Here is a 23,366-nt window from a genome sequence, read left to right as displayed (position 1 = left end):
TGCATTATGACAAGTATACTGTTGCCTGGCATTTTTCCAGTATGGCTAATTGTCGCAGTACTAATTTACTTACCTGTGGAATATTCAACTTCCCCAGCCTGCTGTCAAGAAGATGTATAATAATGGAATAAAGGATTTAAAATGCCGAATACTATAAAATATTTCACTTATCTTTCAATAGAAGGCTTTGACTAAGCCATGTATTAGGTGGCTATAATTACTCATTGCTGGAGTGTAAAACAAACAAAAACCTTGTCACATATACATTTACCTGGTAGAATGACAAGAATCAAGTGAACCAATCTTTTCTGATGTAGAGAAAAAAATACTAATCAGATTACCTAAAACATGTTCTTGATCTGCATGGTTTAGAGTAAATGTACCAGTTCAATTATTATTATGTTCCGAATTACAAAACACTTCCTTTTTGTTGTTGTTGTTGTTGTTAGTATTATTTAAGACAATGTTTTTTTTTTTCTTTTTTTTTTTGAGATGGAGTCTCACTCTGTCACCCAGGCTGGAGTGCAGTGGTGCAATCTTGGCCCACTGCAAGCTCCGCCTCCTGGGTTCACGCCATTCTCCTGCCTCAGCCTCCCAAGTAGCTGGGACTACAGGTGCCCGCCACCACGCCTGGCTAATTTTTTGTATTTTTTTAGTACAGACGGGGTTTCATTATGTTAGCCAGGATGGTCTCGATCTCCTGACCTCGTGATCTGCCCACCTCGGCCTCCCAAATTTGCTGGGATTACAGGCATGAGCCACTGTGCTTGGCAAGACAATGTTTTTTCTATATCAAATAGTAAGACAAAGGAGTAATTTACTGTTTTCTTCGCCCAAAAATGTGGCAAAGTTTCTAAAGGAGATATAGGCATATATGGCTTTAATTGCATAAACTAGTAAACCAATTTGGGACATCTATACCAAGCAATCTGGCCACCAGGATTTTTTTAATGGTAGATTGTGTTTTTGAAAATTAATATTTCCCGTGGAAAATTACCACTCAAAAGTATAATAGCTGACTTTTTTGTTACAGTTTGTTACAGCTCTTACAGTTGATGGCCCTCACTGTGGTACTTAGATATGTTTGACACATCTGTGACAATTACCTAGCAACTGTGCAACTGTAATTTTTGTTATAACAAATGTCATTGTAGTTTTACCAGTTTTAACAAATATGCTTGATTGTTTATGATACAGGCAAAAATTTATAGATAAAGTTTAGGATTTCCTAAGGAAATTTGAATAGAATCGCTCATTTAATTCTTACAGTCTATTAAATACAAATTCTATAGGTTGCTTAATCACCCATCCTATAGTATTATTAGGTCCTCTAAGGAAAAAAAAAAAAGTTTTCTGGTCAAGTTTGGGAAACGCTGGATTAAATATGTATAGGCTTATCTTTATTGTTGCAAAATATCACTTTAAAAACTTTATTTCAGGCACTTTGATATGCTAATCTGCACTCCGAAAAGAAGGTGTATGGTCTTTTCCAACCTTATTTGACCCAAAGTTCCTATCACAGCTCATCTCTGAAGCCAAGAGTCTGCAGAGCTGGCTCTGCCTGACTCACGCCTGGCACATCTCAGGGATTCAATACATTTTAGCAAAATTTCAACATTATCCACTTTCAATTGAATTCAAATGGTCTGTGATATACTTTGCCTTAAACTTGTTCATGAGGATAAATATGCAAATAGAATCAGAAACACAAACTCATTTTTTCTACCAGATCTCAGCCCACATATTCCAAGGTAAAAGAGTAGCGCAATAATCCATTCTGGCACATTGACCTATGGCAACACTATTCCTTAAAATAGGATTTTTAAGCGGTAGAAAAGGAGAAAGAAAACAACAGCTCCCTACCCAGCACATGCCTTCCATTTAGCATGTCTGGAAGACCGTCTCCTTCGTTTCAAAATTGATAGCCAACTTTTTTTGTTGTTTTGCTATTCAAATTTCTGTCCTCTTTTTTCCCAGCCTATTTGCTCTAACACTGAATTTTAAGCATCTCTAAAAATGCTTGTTATGTTATTATTCTTTCCAGATATCCTCTGAGAGCCAAGCAAAGAACATTAAGGAAGGAAGGAGGAATGAGGCTGGATACGGTGCAGTGAAAAAGGCACTTCCAAGAGTGGGGCACTCACTACACAGAGACTCGACGGTGCCATCAGCATGAGAACTTACCGCTACTTCTTGCTGCTCTTTTGGGTGGGCCAGCCCTACCCAACTCTCTCAACTCCACTATCAAAGAGGACTAGTGGTTTCCCAGCAAAGAAAAGGGCCCTGGAGCTCTCTGGAAACAGCAAAAATGAGCTGAACCGTTCAAAAAGGAGCTGGATGTGGAATCAGTTCTTTCTCCTGGAGGAATACACAGGATCCGATTATCAATATGTGGGCAAGGTAGGATTCCTTTGAGTGCTTTGACATGCTGGGTTTAAAGCCTGAAGAAGTTACTTCTAATAAATAGACGGGGAGGATGTGTACTATTCCCCAATATAGTAAGAATTGTTGCTTAACTGGTAAGACTTTTTTTTTTCCACTTGAGTAGTTACGGGAAGAAGACTGTAGCAAAAAGCTGAGAAATGTTAGCCCTGCAACAAAGAGAGAGAAAATGCTCCAGTTGAAAGTGAAACACCCACAACCATCCGCATAGGATTATCATAAATCCTTTAATTTTTACTGTAGCTTAAAAAATGTGGTCTGGCTATTCTATAAAGTAGGGTGTATTAAAAATCGGAATGGAGAGATTAAGCTGTAAGGAAACGAAGGCTCCTTTTTCTCTCATTCTAAAAGCAAATGTTCTGAGCTATAGTCCTTTGGCCAAGTTCAAATTAACTACTTCTTAACTCTGCTACCTATAGCACCACCCATTCTCTGGCCAAATGGAGCCCTTTGCTGTCAAAACCCACCACTGCCTTAGATTTGGCAGCTGCTGCTGCTGCTACAGTTTAGTCTTATCTCAAATAGTTGGCAAAAAACAGGCATTTCAAAATCTTTTGATTTAACTGTGGCAAAATTTGTAAAAGAGAAAAATGCTTATGTAAAGGTACTCTTTCCAAATATCATCTGACCATTTTATTGACTCCAGAAAGTAAAGTGAGGAGGCATCACTTATTATAGCCCTCACAGATTCTGGAGCTGAGTCAGGGAAACAGCTTGGTTAGCCTGTCATCGTGAGTTTCGTTGGAATTTTATCATCAGCTCCATCCTTGTTGCAGAATATCTGCATACTGAAAAGATGTCAAAGAAAAAACCAGGGTTACAGGTTTGTACTTTGTAGGTTCTGTGCCTCATAAGGTAATGTGATTTTTTAAAAATCATTGTCACACATCCCTTCATAAACAAACTGATAATGAACATAAAAAGATACATGAGAAAATGCATTCATTTATGATTACAGCTATGATTTAAAGACATCTATATTAGGATATCATGCAAAAAACATACACGTTGCAGATTCCAAAGGCTGCATGTTCACACTTCAATCTGTGATCAAATATCCCTGAATAACCATATGTAAATATTCTCTTTAAGTATTTACCACCGTAAATGAAGGAAAGCCATCCACGGCTTGGGCTGATGTAACCAGGAAGTATTCCAATGATGTGAATTATTAATGTAGAATAAAGTAAGAGAGGAAGTATCCAGTGAAGGGGTGAACGTCAACACAGATCCCCAAGGATCTAGCCATGTATTTGCTGTGAAATTCACACTCTGTGTGACTATTAAAGACAGTTCAGCTACTCGTGCTTCACTCCATTTCCTTTGTGAAATCTGAAGAACACTAGGTGAATCAGGTGATGGTTGTAAAAAATAATCATCATCTTAAAATCTTTAAAGCACTTTTTACAACACAAATAGCATTGTTGCCATAGAAGATTAAGTTTTAAAAAGTGCTTTATCTAAATGATGGCTCCCCTTTTTCCTTTCCAGTTTTCCTCTCCAATTGTGATGCCATTTTACATCTATAATGCCACATATTCTTAAAAAAAAAAGCGGGGGGGCAGGTTATTTCAGGATACTAGAAATAGCAGTGGCTAAAACCTCGTAAGAATCGGTTTTACAATTATAATTGTGAGAATATTGCCATGGGGAAAAGTTATAAGCTGTGGACTCGAACAGATCCGAGAATGCGTCACTGTGCTGCCAGTTGCCAATTATGTGACCTAGGACAGGTTGTTAGCCTTCTGGGCTTTCGTTTCTTCATCTAGAAAGTGCATGCAGCAATGCCTATCTGGTGGAGTTGCAGTAAGGTGATAAAGGCACTAGTGACAGGGACAAAGTAGGTGCATAAAGAAGTTACTATTATTGGTAAAAATCCATTGTATATGTTCTACTAAATCCATGTGCAACACATTGAAGTGGCATATTGACTTTCATATCACTGCAGAAGTAAACTGAGGTAATTAACAAAGCTCAGTGGAAAATATAGAGAATCATGGCAAAATCTCTTTACAACCACAGCTTCGACTGGATTCGTTGGATTTGGATATTTTATGGGCAGCTAGATAAATTTCCCTCCCTCTTCATCACCTGTCCTTCCCTGCTGCCCCTCCTTCTCCTCCTTGTAGTTATAACACATGAGATATTTGCTGGAAAAAAAAATCAAGGGCAACAACTGAATTTGTCAAAGTTGCCTCATGGCTGTATCAGACACGCGTTAGAGGTGGTTTTGAGCTGTTGATATGGCATTTCCTCAAATTCCTCTTTGAAGTTATGTGATATAAACAGATGAAACAATTAGACTAGTATTTTTTTACCACAATTTAAAATAATAGAAAAAAATACATTTTTAAAAAAGATAAAGGAGAGAGTTGCCCCTCATTTGTGGCCACAAGTTGGTCCACCTTTAATTTATCTGGAATAAAAGAGACACCTGATGCGATTATCCAGCTCCACTAGGTCAGGAAACTTTTGGCAGGAAAAAACGATTAGACCAGAGCAGAGGTTCCAAAACCTTCTTGGTTCACAGAGCCTTTAGGCTCAAAGAAATACCTTATAGTGCCATGTATTAAATAGTTAGACTCAAACAACTTAATAAGAATTTTTGTTCTAACAACTTAATAATTATTTGAAAAAATAATACACATAAATTGACAAAAAAAATTATTTCATTCTTAACCACACTTACAAATGGTATGTGTGCATCTCTTGAGCACGGCACAATTTCTCAATCAGATCGGACACAGCCCTCTCATTTCCTTTTCCACCTTGATCTTTGCACTGTAATTGCTTTTTATCACAGCCACTATGGAAAACCCAGCTTTATAAATATAAATCATTGAAAGGAATGCAGCACCACCTACTGTTGAAACTGTGAACTACCTTGAGCTAGTAATTCGCAAGGGGTCTGCAGAGGTCACGTGCTGCTTATTTCCCTCCTTTTCCTTCCTTTTTTTAATTTTTTTTTTTTTTTCTTCTTTTTTGAGCTGGGGTCTTGCTCTGTCACCCAGGTTTAAGTTCAGCAGCGCAGTCTCCGCTTTGCAGCCTCGACTTCCTGGGCTCAAGATGTCTTCCTGCCCCAGCTCCCAACTAGCTGAGACTACAGACATGAACCACCACACCAGGCTATCCCTGAAAATTTTTAAATATTTCCTGGTCAGCTCCCTCCTGCAACCCAGGTTGCCTCAGTGCATACTCTGGGAACCACTAGAATAGTTCAGTTGACATATAAAGGTGTACCAAGGCTAATAGAACCTTTAATCATGCTATTCAAGCAGATTACTACTAAATAAAAATCACTCAGAGCCTATCGTGGGTGCCTAACACTCAAAAGAGCTATCTGTATGTGGAAGGATAGAAGCATTAACTGAGGAAAAGTAATGCTGTTGAGAAAATAACACTTAAAATAGAAGAAAGAAATATTTACCTTATAAACATCTGTTTGTCTTTGTGTTGATTTGAAATTATGATGACACAAATTAATTTGTGGTAAGTCATCGTAGGATGGTGGAGTGAGGAAAATGAGAGTAAGTGAGGGAAACAAAAGGCTTTCAGGTGTAGAAAGGAGGAAAAAAGGGAGGGTCATGGGTGGCGGTGGGGTTCACAACAGCCAATGACAAGAATAGACAAGATGGTGCTTTACAACTGAAGCACAAGCAACTGCAGCGAGACCTTCCTCCTCTGTCTTAACCTTCCTCAGCCTTCCACTGCGTTCTGTTTCCAGTGAGATGAATGCAGAGACACGGACAAGACAAGGTGGGGAGGAATAGTGGAGAAAGCCCATTATAGCTGAAATATTGACAAACCAAATTCTGATTTATGAGAAAATGTCAACATCCACTCACTTAAAATGGTAGTGGCAGGGACAGGTAACAGGATAGGAAGAAATAAGTGGTCCTGTGTCGGGTAAGTTTCTGAGTTCGTGAGTTTAAGATATAAAAACGGGATGTGATTGTTTTCTAAACCACATCTCCATTTGGGGGCTGCTTGGAGCTGCTTTAGCTTGAGTGGCATCTGTGGCACCTGGGAACTTGTTAGGAAGGCAGAGTCTCGGGCCCCACCTCCAATCTGAGTGAATCAGAAATCTGCATTTTAACAAGATCCCCAGGTGAATCGTACACATGTTAAAATTTGAGAAGTGCTGCTTTTAAAAATACCTTCCCTGGGTCTCACCTCCCCAGAAATTCTGATTTAGTTGGTTTTTAATTATTTATGATTGTAACATGTTGCCAAATTTGGAAACCACTGTCCTAGGAGGACGTTACTGCCAATCGTGATAACAGAATGTGGCAAGTTCAGTGATAAATTGGGCATCCACAAAGTGTTATCAAAATAAAAAGGAGAAGAGCCAACCAGGCTCTGGGGCTCAGCAGAGCTTCCTAGGTGTTTGAACCCCATCTAAAGACAGAGCCGGTGTTAGCTTATACTGCAGAGGGAGAATTGCCAGGACCTCCCAATTAATCGGATGAAGAAGCCAAAGGTCCGAAAGCTGGAGTTCAAAGAGTGAGAGATTTAGAGATTGAACAACCAGCAGAGTGAATGAGTCCTAATACTGACACAGAAAACAAAGAGGTACATATTTTCTTGTCAGGGGCTAAAGAAAAGAGTATTTTATTTTTGTACAAAATCCACTTGGGTTATCTTTGGCTTATGTAAACTTAATATAATAGAAAAATAGAGGGAAGCCTTATAATTCCACATTTTCAGAGATCCCTGTAACTCTCTAGCCTGTTTTATGTAACATAGCAATTTCTTGACGATGATTGGTATATAGTCTAAGATTACATTCCATAAGAAAAAAAGAGCACAGGTAGATGTAGATACAGATTAGATTTTGAAGACATAGGCATTCATTAATACAAAGATGAATTTACTTAAAATACCAGAATTATGCCTAACTTTAGGCAGAAGATTTGCACAGTACCATTCAACAGCTACAGCAACACTTAATTCCCATCTGCTCCATTTTATCTTCCACAATGTTCTTTAACCCCTCCTTCCACACAATGTGTACATAAGACCAGCCTCCACTAATGCATTCGAGGTGCTTCTATTTTTAGTAACATGCCAGGAGATCTGTTTTTATGGAATTTAATAAACTGTATACTTTCAAAGGTATTTTCTGATGGAAGTTGGTGTTGGTTTTGGGGGGACAGTTTTCAAAAAAATTGATAGGCTGTATTTTTTTAAAAATATTATGAAAATGTGGGTTCTATTTGAGGCCTTAATGTACAGGCTTTCCCAATATGCCTTTATCCTCAGTCTTTAAAATTAATGCCTACCCAATTCAATGAAGCCACTCTTCTCAAGATAATTAGACAGTAACGTTTTAACGGACCATAAAAATAAAAGTTGTCAGCCATACACACCTTTAAAATTAGAAATGAGCAATTATTTGTTACTATAATTACATGATCCAAATTAGTAAACATGAAGCAATATTTTATCCGTTCTGAAAGGTTACTTAAAAGATGCCATCGTTGAAATGTTGCTTTTTTAAATTCTTACACTAATTTTTTTTTTCCTAAAAAGAGCATAAGCTGAAGAATAGAAACCTCCTGGCACTAATTCCACGCGTGATTCAGCGAGTCTCTGAACCACTTGTTGCTTCAAATAGCAATGTCAGATGAAAGCATCGTCATAGCTGATATTTTCCGAGCATTACTTTGTTCTAAACCCTGTCCTAAGTGCTTCAAGTGGGTTATCTCATTGGATCCTCGCAGCAACCCTAATGCATGGGTATTGTTTCCATACAGATGAGTAAACTAAGGCTCAGAGCAGTCAAGTATTTCAGGCCATTGTCTCACACTGCTAAGACCCCGACAGACGATACTGTCTGACCACCTAGCTACTCAGTTATACACCCTCGCCTGTATGTCCACTTTGCAAAGCCATTTTGAAGCACAAGTGAAAAAAACCCGGAACATGCGTTGGTGTTCAATGATTGCATTCTACGCAATACCACAAATACTTATTGAGAATCTATTGTGTGAAACCCAAAGGTAGAGAAAAAAAAAATTTTTTTTAAGGCTACTTTTAAAGAGCTGCACGAATGTCTGCCTTATTGTTATGCACATTCCTTTTACTTTTTAATTTCCAGAACACATTAGTGGTATTCAAAATAGTTACATGTGAGCATTTTAAAAGTAGATATGCAATTAGTGATCTTTCTGGTCACTGTGATTTTTTTTTAAGCGTCTTTTTCTTTCCCTTGATAACCCTCTCTAAACTTCCGTTCTGGTTCAATGACCTGCAATAATCTTTTCTCCCTGAATCAGGGCAAGTGCCTTGGGCACATCTCTCTTCTTCATCATTTAAATTTAATGCTCAGCCATTTAACTAACATTTTTATGTTTCTATGAGTTAGCACATTTAAGAGAAAGTGCATGCATACACTGGCTCATTGGATATACTTCTTAGAAAATATTTCTAGAAGTAACTTCTCAACAGCCGTTATTGGCAATAATCCTCATTTGTTTCTACTGAAAGTGAAACCAACTGATTTCACTTTCTTAATGACAAAAGTTTCAATCTGCTATTTAATACTAAGAAAACGTCTTGTATAGCAGCAATTTTCTGGCTCTTAAACTTCCCTCTGTGCACAGTAGCTCATGTGGAAAGCAGAAAAGTTAGAATGTCTGGCCTTGATCATAAACCCAAGGTAACTCTTACCCTGGCCAGTCGCACAGCAGAGTAACAGAGAAAGCCTCACAAGGAACCGATCCCAGATCCTCCGGCTTCCATTTCATCATGCATGTGGAATCCTAGAGCCTCCTGCTTGAATTTAGTTTGTTAAACAAAATGGAGGGATCGAGCTGGGCATGTGGCTTACGCCTGTAATCCCAGCACTTTGGGAGGCCGAGGCAGGCATATCACTTGAGGTCAGGAATTCGAGACCAGCCTGGCCAACATGGCAAAACCCCATCTCTACTAAAAATACAAAAATTAGACGGGCGTGGTAGCGCATGCCTGGAATCCCAGCTACTCAGGAGACTGAGGCGTGAGAATCACTTGAACCTGGGAGGCAAAGGTTGCAGTGAGCCGAGATCTCGCTACTGCACTCCCAGCCTGGGCAAGAGAATGAGACTCTGTCTCAAATAAATAAATAAATAAATAAACAAGGAGTCAAAGTAAAGAAAAGAGTGAAGAGTTTGGATCCTTTTTGTTCCCACTGTAGCTGTTGCTTCCACACTCCAACAAGTTAAACAGAGGTAGAAGTTGTTGCAAGGTTAGAGAGGCTCCCGTGCTCATTTTGGGCACAGCCCTTTGAGTCTATTCTATAGGCATTGTTAAGTATTTCTTTATTGGTCAGCATAACTTGTTCGTAGTATTAGTAAACCACGTAGATACTGATTGCACCAGAGTTCTTCATTTTTTTGTCATAATATGGTCTGTAGTAGCAGATAGGAATATAAATAAGCTGAATGCCAACATCCTAGTTTACATTTCTTTTAAAATCAAGATCTCTAATTGTTTTCAACTTCATTTTAGATTCAGAGAGTACATGTACAGGTTTGTTAGCTGATTATATTCCGTGAAGCTGAGGTTTGGGGTATGGCTGATCCCATCACCCAGGTACTGAGCATAGTACTCTACAGTTAGTTTTTCAACTCCTGCCCCTCTCCCTCCCACCTCCCTCCCCACTCTAGTAGTCCCCAGTGCCTATTGTTGCCATCCTTACGTCCATGAGTACCCGATGTTTAGCTCCCGCTTATAAGTGAGAACATGCCATAGTTGGTTTTCTGTTCTTGTGTTAATTCACTTAGGATAATGGCCTCCAGCTGCATCCATGTTGTTACAAAGGACATGATTTCATTCTTTTTTATGGCTGCATAGTATTCCATGGTGTATACATACCACATTTTCTTTATCCAGTCTACCATTGATGGGCACCTAGGTTGATTCCATGTCTTTGCTATTGTGAATAATTCTGCATTGAACATGTGAGTTCATGTCTCTTTTTGGTAGAACAAAAATCCCTAATTTTAATTTTGACTAAATTTTATTTCAAAAATCAGATAATAAATTCCTGACATACTGTAATCAAGCATCAGTAGATTCCTAAACCACAGGTGTTTTTCATTTCCATTGATATGAAAAGCCAAGAATACATTGTAACCAGAATTATACATTTAACTTTTAGAGGCCTCAACCTCTCTAGCCAAATTTTAAAATGTCTTCCTTATGTTCCACCCACATTTACCAAAAATAAACAGACATATGGGAGGGGTCCTCCCTTTGACAGCCTTCATCAAATTAGGAGATTATGTTTAGATGTCAATGTGCCATTGCAACCTCGAGGGGGCAACTCTGTGTGTGTTGGTGTAGGCTGCTGGGCGCAAACTCCCATCTTCCTACAAGCTTTTATTTTGCCAGTTACCAAGATGACAATAAAATGTAACCGTCATGAACATGCTAAATAACATCAGTGTTCTTTGCAAACCTTTCTTTCCATCTAGAATTGAAGATCAAAAAGAAGTACAGAATTCCCCATAAGAAAATTAGAGCTTTTTTATCACAATTATCAATACATAAGTAAAAGTAATGGGTATTCTCAAAGGCCCATGTAAGGAGTCAAATTTGAAATTATGTGACCTGGAATAAGAAGCAAAGAAACATGCCAAAATATTTCCCAGGGAAAGCATTTATAATTTCTTCCAGTTTTTTATTCACAGAGAATATATATGCACAAAAAAGAGAGGCATTTTAAAAGATTAAAATATATACATATAAAAAATATGAATAAATATTTTAGGTGAGTTGGTGTGTTTCAACGGACTTGAGGGCAGTGATAAGGGCATAATAAAAAGCTTGAAATATCACTCTGAATATGGGATTTAATGCCCACTAGAGAGAATGGAGATTGGAGTTAAGAAGGTAGTTGAAGAAGTTATCTCAGTTATGGCCTTTTTGGAATAGATTTGGTTGAGAAAATGCTTTTCATTCATTCAACAATTACTTGCTAGAGAGTGTAAGTCCATAGCATGAGCAGACTGTCTATGTTTCAGCCTCAGCTGCACTTCTGACTACGTGTGTAATATTAGGCAAGTAATTTAATCTCCCTGTGCCCCCTCGATTCCTCAACTGTTAAATGAAAGGAGTCATAAAATTATTGAGGTGAGAATTAAATAACTTAATACACAGAAAAGGCTTAGAACGGGGCCCAAGATATCACACTTACCAGTAAGGAACTAAAGCAAGAGCCGCGTAAGGAGGGAAGGTGCCCTGCTGTGAAGTGTGCCTTCAAAGAACAGGTGAAATGGAGAGAAAGAAGAGCCGAAGGTGAACAGGTGATCCCACTGATGGCCAATGTTGTGAAGCCAAGTATTACGGGTCAGAAGATGCTGCCGAAGCAGTGAAGGCAGCTGAGTCTGATGCATTAACAGCAATTCGGGGCATGAGTTTATATAAAAATATGAAGTTGCCTTTATTATTCTAACTATAAGAAAAATAATATGCACACGACACCTCACATTGTTTGATGATCCCTGGCAACTGGTAGATTCCCCTCTATTTAAGGATATTTATCCTTTCATTTGAAAACATCATCACTTTATGGTACAATTTGGGGTTTATATTATTTCAATTGCCATGAATGTTATTTTAGAATCTGATTAACACTTGTTTGTTTGTAATAAGAAAGTTTAAGGCACCCGACAATTTTTTAAATGATCTTTTCACTTGGGTTATAATAAGGTTTTAAATAGGAATCGTTATCACAGTTAAGTTAGGATTAATATCGTAATCTCCTTATATAATTGAACCAAAGTTTTATTGTGAGAAAATTACTGTTGATTTAATTATTTAATTACCCTGAATGTTTCACCTTTTTAAGAGCAGAATAATTAATTCTTTGTTTAAGGTTGAACTTTGACCTTAAATATATTGAGCAGTGTTTCAAATTGGATCCCAGGCCTACTCTTTCAATTAGCACTTCAGATATCGAATGCAAACTTTGGAATACTTACATCTTTGCAAACTCTGCAAGACCCTAGCCTACATGTCTTACTCATCCTTATATACCCAATAGTGCCTAGCACATATTTTTGCACATAAAAACAGCCAAATACTACTTGAATTAAGCTACAGTGAGCACAGAATATTAAAAAACCACCTTGTTATCTAAAAACTACCTTCCAATTTTTCCAGCTTTATTGAGGTATAATTGACAAAAATTATATATACTTAGGGAGTACAATGTGATATTTTGATATACATTGTGAAATGATTACTATCATGCTAATTAGCATATCCATTACCTCACATAGTTACCATTTGTGTGTATGTGTATTTGTGTGTGTGTGATGAGAACATTTAAGATCTATTCCCTTAGCCAATTTTAAGTATACAGTATTATATTAACTGTAGTCTCCATGTTGACATTTGATTTCTATGCCTCCCAATTGATTGATGCAATGGTTTGATATGAATATCTTTGATAGTGTTTTGCGGCATTAGCTTAACAATGGAAAATCTAATGTCTTTAAAGTTCAAGGATGTTTTAGATAGTAAACATATAAACCAAGTGTGTTATGAAAGTCTTTCTATGAAAACTACCTCTGGAAATTTCATATCAAAATGGCACAAATATTTTATGATACAAAAGAAGAAAACTCAAGCTTCCTTAGTGCAAAACAAGGGAACTAAAGACAACATGGTGGTCCGTGCACAAACTAACAAGAAAAATAAGAAAAGATAAAACAAATAATATTGTATCATGAAAGCTGGTTCCTTTGAGACTTTTACAAATTAAAATCAGACATTATTTAGGGTCTTGGTAGAAGAAAGTTTGAAACAAAATGAGAAAAAGGCAAACAGATTTGGCCAATGGAAAACAAATTTCTTTTTCTTAAAATTGCTAAGAAGCTACATTGTACAGACAATTCAAGTGTTCAGCAAAAGAGAAATCATTTAAAACCTGAGATTGTTGATTGCAACGATTCACAAAAATATCAGCTATAGAGAGAAATGTGATAATATAGGGACAGAAAAATTCTATGTAATGACATTCTTTTTTAACCAACTATATATCTTTTAATCAACATATTTTGAGTTCTCACAGAAAACAATCATTTCTGGAAAATAATCTCATCTTAATGCTTTCTACTACTTATGAGTACACATCAGAAAAGAAGCACAAAAGAGGAAATGTAGAGAAAATTCTGCTTTAAAATACAGTTACACAAAGCTTTAGCATGCTGGATTGTTTTGTTTACATAAATTGTGAAACATAAAAATCTGGCTCATTTCCTTATTATTCTAGAGCATGAGGCTTTTTGAGGGGTCAGAGGTATTAGGGGTCAATGAGGATCAACATCCCCCAGGCAGCAAAGTTCCCCTTTAGGAAATAAGAAAAGCATTATACTTGAACATTGAACAACCCAAGGGTTGAGGGCACCAACCTGCATAGTTGAAAATTCTTGTATAACTTTCAACTCCCCAAAAACTTAGCTACAAATGGCCTACCATTGACTGGCCGCCTTAACACATATTGTGTATGTTATATTGTTATATACTGTACTCTTAAAGTAAGCTAGAGAAAAGAATATATTTTTAAGAAAATCATGGCTGGGCACAATGGCTCATGTTTGTAATCCAAGCACTTTGGGAGGCTGAGGTGGGTGGATCACCTGAGCCCAGAAGTTCCAGACCAGCCTGGGCAACATGGCAAAACTCCATCTCTACCAAAAAAAACAAAAATTACAAAAAATTAGCCAAGCATGGTGGCATGCACCTGTAGTCTCAGCTACCTGAGGTCGGAGGATCTCTTGAGACCAGGAGGTCAAGACTGCAGTGAGCAAGATCATGCCACTGCACTCTAGCCTGGGTGACAGAGTGAGACCCTGCCTCAAAAAATATATATATAATAATAAAAACTAATAAGAAAATCATAAGAAAGGGAAAATATTTTACTATTGATTAAATGGAGGTGGATCATCATAAAGGTCTTCATCCTCATAGCCTTCATGTTGGGGAGGCTGAGGAAGAAGGAGGGGTTGGTCTTACTGCCTCAGGGGTGGCAGAGGCAGAAGAAAATCTAAGTATAAGTGGACCCATACAGTTCAAATTCATGTTGTTCAAAGGTCAACTGTACTTTCTTATGCTGTTTGTGCCTTGACTGTTCTGTCTATCCTCCCAACCACATATATCATGTTAAAAGAAAAAACAAAGGGCAGCTATTTAGCTTGTATTAAAGCTATGATCTTGCTGATTACCAATCCACTTGCCTCTTAAAGGAAAATAGAGTCTTCAAGTCAAATCGAGAAAATTCGTTGACTTGGGCAAAGTTGAGTGGTGGTACTTCATTTCATTTTATCTCCTTTTCAACAGTAGACATCGCTTCCCTGAGTTTTAAAATGATAACGTGGCCGTTGAAATCTTGACTGCCATGCAAACCAGCAATTAACACCTGAAGAAGGGGAAGGTGTAGGATGGGAGAGAGAGAAAAGAGAATTCAACACAAGAGAAAGTATTCCCTGGCAGGCTACGAGTCATCACAGATTATCTTTTAGCAGAGTTTCATGGCAGAAAACTTGTAGTGAAGATAGGGAGCAATGATAATATTGTCTCGCATTGTGTCGAGCTTTAGCTTATAAAATGCTGTCACATGTACAAGCATTCCTCAGGTGATCCACATAACCACTCTCTAGTTGAACTTTCTCAGGGGATCCACATAACCACTCTCTAGTTGAACGTGATTCATTCCTTTTGCGTGTAAGCAAACACAAGCTCAGAGGAGTTCAGGGACCCCAGGGCCATTGCCAGCACAGTACCAAAGCTGAGGCTAGAGTTCAGCTTTCTTGAGGGGTTTAAGTCTGATACTCTTTCCCTATATCACATTATTAAGATATTAAAGTAGCAGAGAGTATTTCAGATATGGTGGGCAAATGAAACAATGACATACGTGGGAGGGAGAGGAGCACAAATTTCATGCCACTGACATTGCAGTGAGGACACTTTCCCCAGCGGGGTCGTCAGATAGTATGAATTTCTCTTTGCTAGTGTTTCAGTTGGTTTCTTTAACTGAAAGAGGAGGAGGGGGAGAAGGAGAGCTTTTGAAATGGAGAAGGAAGAGGAGAGGAGAAGAAAAAGGACAACAGAGAAAGGAGAAAGGGAGCTTTCAAAATGAGGAGGATGAGGAGAGCTTTTGAAATCTAAGCTGGTTCCCAAGCAAAAAAAAAAAAAAAAACTAATAAATGAGCTCATTATCTTCTTTCCTAGAATCATTTGCCATTAATTCCCTGATGGTATGAGAGGTTATAGAATTCAATTTACTCATCATTTATTGTGCACATACAGGATGCTTGAGAGTTATGAATTCAAGTAAAAAATAGTCATTTGTCTTATAGAGATACATAGCTTTAACTTTTTAGATCCTAAGTAAAAGTCAACATAAAAGAATATAATATCCAACATATTTTTTACCTTTCAGGAAGAACATGTTTTAGAAAAAGTCCATTTGCTATTAAGGAACACTTTTTTTTAAATTTCTGCCCTTTGAATTATTATATCTCAAATGCCTACATTTTATCTATTGATACTCTCCTCCAAGGCATATGTGTCAAAGAGAAAGAGAGAGAGAGGGAGAAAGAAAAAGGGGGCTGGGGGAGTGTGTGTGGGGGGTGTGTTTGTGTGTGTGTGTCCTTTTTTGGTGATTGCTGAAGAGGTTACACTATAAAGCAAAAAGGTAGCATTCTAACTGGTGAGTTACAACGCCTTACTCAATCAATTTTTGACTGGGATCTGGCTCTCAGCTTGATTTACCACTGGCTTTCTGAAAATGAAAATGTTAGACTAAGCAGGAGCTGAGACTAATGTCACAGTCTGCCAAGGCAAGAGGGACCTTGGACTTCAAAAGCCAAGCATAAAGCAGTAAACAATGCCTTTTTGGGGAAATAACTTTATGCAGTTAATAAACTAAAAGGCATTTGTTTAATTGACGAATCCCGAATGAACAATAACATTTATTATAGTTTGTATCATTTGTGGCAGTAGAATTTACAAATAACTTAGCCTGGGGTCTGATAATAAATACAATGAATACAGAAATGTTTATAATCAGTGTGGGGAGGGTTGCTTTGATGTGAATGAGAATAGACTTTGGAGTCAGGCAGGCCTTGGTATCCTTTCTGGCTCTGCGCTTAACTTTGGGTAAATTACTTAATCTCTCTGGCCTCAGTTTCCTAATCTGAAAAAAATGGAGAAAATAAAAGTTACCCCCTGGAGTCATTGTGAGAATTAATGCATGCAACACACTAACCATTTTTGCAGTACCTGATACACAGTAAAGTGTTCAGGAAGGGTTAGTTTTCCTCCCTCCTCCACTGGGATTCTTGAAGGACCACACGCAGTTTCAGTTCACGTTGAATTTCAGAAATATGGAGCTACTGTCTTAGTTTCTTTTTGCTGCTGTAACAAGTCACCACAGATTTGTGGCTTAACACAATATAAATTTATCATCTTATAATTCTGGAGGTCAGAAATGGGTTTCACTGGGCTAAAATCAAGGTGTTTGCAAGATGTCTTTATGGAGGCTGCAGGGAAGGATCCATTTCCCATCTTTTCCAGCTTCTAGATACCACCTGCATTCCTTGGCTTCTCAGCTCATGGTGCCTTCCTCCGTCTTCAAGCCCAAGTTCTCTCTCTCTCAAATTCTCTCTCTCTCTCTGTCCTTGGCTCCTATCATCACATTTCCGTCTCTCACTCCAACTCTCCCCTCTTTCCCTTGTAAGGACCCTTGCAATTACCTTGGGCTCACCTGGGTAATCCAAGATAATCTCCCCATCTCAAAATCCTTATCTTGATCACATGCATAAAGTCCTTTTTGCCATGTGAGGAAACACAGTCACAGGTCCTGGGAATTAGGACATGGACATCTTTGGGGGAGCAGGTGCATTAGTCTGCCTACTACCACTATTATCACTCTAAAGTTTTGTTCCTTTAAGTTACTCTGGTACTTTTGACATGAAATTCAAGGTATTGAGTGTAAAAAATAATTGTCAAGGGAATTAGTAAATTTCTGCTGTGTTTAGGCTTAAACTTCTTTTGCTTTTAGCACTTTGTCGAACATTCTCCTCCACATGACACAAGGTCTATTTCAGGGGTTATTAAATGTAACAAAAAACAAAAAATTGAATTGAGTAGGGTTATGCTGAATCTCTGCAAATACAGTTCCCTTATGGTATTATTTAAGTGTATTTTAAAAGTCACAAGGTACACATTGATAAGAAAGATGGAAGGATGGATGGATGGATGGATGGATGGATGGATGGATGGATGGATGGAAGGAAAAAGAGAGAGACAGACAGATTTAAGTTTGATCAATGTTCTCAATTTTCTGACCCCAGGGGACATTTGGAAATATCTGGAGACATTTTTGGCTGTCACATCTTGGGAAGACGCTACTGGCACCTAGTACGTAGGGACAAAGGACTCTGCTGAACATCCTATAATGTATGGGACAGCTCCCCAAACAGTTACCTAGCCCAAAATGCCAATAGAGCAGAGACTGAAAAACACTGAATTAGATAATTCATTGTAACTCAAAATATTGTTTGGTACAGAGTAAGCCTTTAATGAATGTTTACAGAACTAAATGTAAAAACACAGGGAAAAAAATGTGTTGTGGTTAATAGAGTAGGCCACCTGGACTCAAATCTTGCTCTTATTCATCATGCCATGCTGAGAAGTGATTTACCTCCTATATTGCCTCAGTTGCCTCATCACTTAAGAGGGGATAAGAATAGAATCATAATGAGTAACAAATTATGTAATCTTTGTGACCAGTTCAGGTCATGTCCTGGCCCATGGTATGGGCTTAACAAATGTCTGCTATTATCATTTTTCCAAATCCCAGCCAGACCAATTGCCAGATGATGAATCACAAAAGAGAAGACTTTAAAGATAAAATATTTACACCATTATAAAAATCAATTAAATCATTTCTACTATATAGGAAAATACAAATTTGGGGGGTCATAAGAGCCAACATGGTGTAACAGAAAAAGAACATGAGATATGAAGGCAGCCTGATCCCAGGTTTTGTCAGAAAAATAGATTTTCTAGATTCTCTCTCTTTTTGTTTTTTTAAGATGGAGTCTCACTCTGTCTCCCAGGCTTCAATGCAGTGGCACGATCTCAGTTCACTGCAACCTCCGCCTCCTGGGTTCAAGCGATTCTCCTGCCTCAGCCTCCTTAGTAGCTGAGCCTACAGGCAGGCACCACCACGCCCAGCTAATTTTTGTGTTTTGGGTAGAGACAGGGTTTTGCCATGTTGCCCAGGCTGGTCTCAAACTCCTGAGCTCAAGCAATTCACCCACCTTGTCCTCCCAAAGTGCTGAGATTACAGGCATGAGCCACCGTGCCCGGCCCTATTTTCTAGATCCTTTTCAAGCCCATTTTGTAGATCAAGAAATAAGCTGGCCAACCAAAATAAAACTCACTAATTCCATGTATAAATGTAGTCACCAAGCATTACTTGCAGCATGCTCTGGCATGTAGGTCATTTTTCCACCCCAGCTATCTCAATGGGGTTTGTACTAGGAATTGGCCCTTCCATCTACTGAAGTTTGTATGGTAGGACATTCCCGAAACCAAGGAACTTCACATTCCTGGCTGTCAAATAACACATACAAAGACTTATTTCTACTGCCCTGAGACACATGAATCTGAATCCACAGGGTGGAACAGTGGCAAGGTTTGGGTAAAGGTGAAAGCAGAGTGGGTTTTTCCCACTTGCCCTGGGGCGATCACGTGGTGAGGGAGAAGCCCTGTTTCATTCCCATGAGCCTTCCTGGGCTTCTCCAGAATAAGAAGGGGGTGGATTGATCCAATAGATGGTCCAGTAGAAGGACAAAGCAATCCTGTAGCTAGGACTACATGTGCTAAGGGTGACAAAGAAGACATAGCCAGACCTCAAGGGCAGTATGTGATGCCAGTGAGGGACGTGAGATGTAGCTATTCACCTTGATCACTAGAGAGCAAAGGTCATGTTCTGCCAGAACCACAGATGCCACTGAGGAAAGTAATACATAAGAGATATTCTCTAGAGACCAGAGGATCAGAGGGCAGTATGAGGACTATCCTTGGCTCCAAAAGCCCCCAAATTCCTCACTGGCAAAGGCCATGTGGCTTCCTCTCCTTCATGCATGCAGATGTCATCTCGGACTGGATCAGGAGCAAAGCAGGAGGAGAAAGAAACCAGAAAGACTGGGATTTATCCTAAAGAGACCGTATTACTGAATCAGGAAGATTTTATTGGGATTGCACTAAATTACTGAGTCGATATTCAACCTGTATTGAGCTTCTAATCCTCAATGGCACTAGAGCTTGAGGGAAAAGCTATAAACAAAAATAATTATAAGGAAGCTGCATCTTTCCTTGCACGTTTGAGTGCAGTGTGAGAAAATATGTGACCCTGCAACTTATGGGAAGGAGTGTTTCTATTTTTGCTGACTTTATGGCTTTTCTTACCCCAGGCACATACTCAAGGCCTCTTCTGATTTTCTCCCACACTGAGCCTTGAAACCGTGCCATGTGCTCATATCGGTTGCTAAATCATTTTTCTCCCATCAGTAGTCTAAGCTTCTCCAAGAAGTCTTCCTAAACCATCAAAGAGCTTTCACATTCCCTGATTCGGTCTTCTCCAACTTACAAGTTCCTTCTATGCTATTCTCCAGCTTTTTACTTACCTTGTGAATCCTAATACCTAATAACAGTAAAGTGTCTAATTTCTGCTTTTTTCTGTATATTTTATTCCAACATAAATGGCAAGTTTATAGAAGGCAGAGTTTAGATGCTTTTATTCATTGCTTTATGCAACTGGTCAGACCGATAAGTGTTTTTAAATGGTCGTGGTTGACAGAATTAAATTATTTTATTATGAAATAATGTTTCCATGAAATGGAGCATTTCTCTTTAGTTGCTGCAACAGGAGGATACTTGAAATATAGTTCGGTAAAATCTTGCAGCTTTTTCACCATTAACAGATGACTTCTGACCCAGCACCCAATGTATTTATGATGGTCAATGAATTCAATGTACTTACAATTGGTCCATTTCTGTCAACAAATCCAATACAAGTTGGCTTTACTATTGTGTTGAAGTTGAATTTGTTATTAAAGAAATGCTTTCAGGTCTGAGGCAATAACTTGAATTACCTCCTCAGATTGTTCAGATTAGACCATGTGTCTAATGTTTAGTAGTAATTGATAAATTATCTGGCAATTTCAGGAATGTATATTTTTGATCTACAGAATTATCCTAAAGTCAAGAAAGAGTATAGAGGACACTAAGATTTATTGAGTGTCTGCTATGTGCCAGAAACCTTCACTGATCATTGATATCTTATCCAATTTAATTTTTACAAGATTCATTTATTTATTCTTTCATTCATTCCTTGCTATCATTGACTATTAGTGTCCATAAAGTGCCTGTATATCAGGCTCTGAGAATACAGAAGTGTCCTAGACAGGTTTGGTGCCTTCCTTTATGAACCTGCAATCTAGCTTGGAAAACAGCTGTAAAACACATCATCAGCAACAATAGAATGTGCTGATGGCTAAGTGGGGAATGAATTGATTGCATATAGGAGGAGACTCTAACTTAGACCAGCAGCTTAAGGAAGGCTTCTCTGAGGTGATAAAGATTAAGCAGACCTGGCACAGGAGTTGGCTTAACTAGGTGAGGATATTAAAAGGGATTGATGTCAAGGGAACCACATGCAGGAAGGCGTAGCTACAAAAGAGCTAGTTAGTGATGTTATCTTCAAGAAACTGCAAGAAGTAGGGTATGGCTGGAACCAGGAGAGTTAAGGGGAGAACGATGGCTGATGAAGCCAAAGACAGGAGGAGCAGAGGCCGTGCCGGGCTTTGGAGGACATGTGAAGGGGTGGGGATGAGGGCTTTATCCCAAGAGTAAAGAGGACACTGCAGGATTTAATTAGAGGAGGCTGGCATCTTCAGAGTTGGTGTTGTTCTTAAGTTGATCTAGTTACAGAAAGGAAAACCTAAAGAAAGCAAGCCTGGGTGTGTGTTTGGAGGGCCTCCTTGCGATAGACCAATGAGAAAAGGCAGTAGCATGGACCAGGGTGACAGCAGTGAAAATGGGAAAAGGAAAAAAGTAGGTGAATCAAGATATACATAAGAGGTAGAATTGACTAGAGTTGGTGGCTTAATGAATGTGGGGATGGTGGCAGAGGGGATGGCCTAGGATGACTCCCTGGTGGCTTTTACAGAGACAAGAGGAGGAAAATGATTTGGAGAGAAGGTGATGAGGTCAATATTGGATGTGCTGAGTGTAAGTTGTCTAAGAGACTTGCCTAAGAGGTGACTATATTCTTGACTCCAGATCTCAAGAAAATGTTCTTCCCTGGGGTAACAGATAGATTTAGGCACTGATGGTACAGAGATAGCAATTGAATCCATGAAAATAGATAGAGGATCTCATGTGGGGAGAGCATGTGAAAGGAGGGAGACAAGGACCAAAGACACAGGCCTACAGGATACCAGCATATAAGGGGCAGATAGAGGAGGCAAAGTTAATCATTTCCAGTTCTATATTATGACTGAATGGAGACTAAGATCAGTTAATTTATTTCACTGATTAATAGGAAAGTCAGAATTCAGATCCAAATCCCACCACTTTCCCAAAATCCACCTTTGGATAGTTGGTGTTTATGAATTCAATAGTAATTTATTGAAGGTTTTCCCTGAGGTAGGCCCTCTACTAAGCATCTTACATACATTATTTTATTTATTGTCCGAGAAACCTACTTGTAAATTAAGTATTATTATTATTCCCATCACATAGATGAGGATATGAAGGCCTGGAGAGGTTAACTAAGTTCCCCAAGGTTATGTGATGAGTACATAGCGTATATTTACACTCACCTCTTTCCCTTGCCTATGTCCATGCTTGTAACTATTATGGTTGTACTAGTTAAGGCAGTGGCTCTCAAACTTGAGCACTCATCAGAACTACCTAAGGAGTTTCTTAAAACACAGCACTGGTGGGCATCCCCTGAGTTTCTGATTCTGGAGGTAGGTGGGGCCAGAAATTTGCATTTCTAACTAGTTCCCAGGTAATGCCAATGTGGCTGGTCCAGGGACCGCACTTTGAGAACCACTGAGTTAGGGTCAACGCGGAACTACAATAACAACAACAAAACTTCAAAAACATAATGGTTGAAGTGCAATGTCTTTTTTTCCTCTTTCACATACAGGCTGGTCGGATATGAGGTTATTCTAGAACCTGGGTTCCTTCCACTTTGTGGCTTGCCATCCCCTTGGGCACTGTTCTCATCAGCCTGGTGGAAACCAGGTCACTGCCTCATTTACATTGCAACCTGTGGAAAAAAGAAAAAAATAGGACTAGAGCAAGCCAATTCCTGCTAAACCAGGGACACTGAAGTTGCACCCTTTACATTCACACATATTACAATGTGAAAACTGAATCACAGGGCTGAACAGCCACACACCCAGCTGACCCACAGCTGGGAACCTGCCACAATCATATGCTGCCATCAGCTTTCTAATTGGTAAAATAATCATCACATATATATTAGTTAACTCATGCCAAATTATTAACATTCAAATACAGCAGAATAAAATGTGTCATATGGAATTTTATTAAAATGTACTTTTGATTTGCCTAATCCTATAATCTCTAAAACAGAAGCAACTCTAATCCCTGCCATGTACTTCAAGCAAGTTTCAATTTCTTCCTGATATAAACTCTACCCAACAAGTTTTCCCAGCCTTCACAACACTAAGTCTATTTATTAGCATTACGTATACATGCATTATATATAAAGATGTATGTATACATGCAGACATCTATACATATACATAGATACTGATGCAGTTAAGCCTCAATTTGTCATAATTTGATTGATTGTGCTAATTTAAAGTAACATTCCACCTATT

At 38.6% G+C, this 23,366-nt stretch overlaps 1 protein-coding gene across 5 annotated transcripts in view; it reads left to right on the top strand.

Annotated features, from left to right (window-relative positions):
- Positions 1-23,366, top strand: part of CDH6 (cadherin 6) — a 139,797-nt gene that overhangs the window by 72,774 nt on the left and 43,657 nt on the right. For 4 of the 5 annotated variants that reach the window (XM_055112480.3, XM_034960236.4, XM_008971846.4 and 1 more), the window contains exon 2: positions 2,045-2,400. In XM_055112480.3, the coding sequence (XP_054968455.1) occupies positions 2,173-2,400 (228 nt within the window). In that variant the 5' untranslated portion in view covers positions 2,045-2,172. Of the gene's footprint in view, positions 1-2,044; positions 2,401-23,366 lie in introns of those variants that run through there. The other variant, XM_063604531.1, reaches the window with a different exon arrangement.

This window comes from Pan paniscus, chromosome 4, assembly GCF_029289425.2.
Source record: "Pan paniscus chromosome 4, NHGRI_mPanPan1-v2.0_pri, whole genome shotgun sequence".
Classification (NCBI taxonomy): Eukaryota; Metazoa; Chordata; class Mammalia; order Primates; family Hominidae; genus Pan; species Pan paniscus.
The sequence above is the reverse complement of the archived record's forward strand: the minus strand, read 5'-3'. Positions and strand labels throughout refer to the sequence as shown.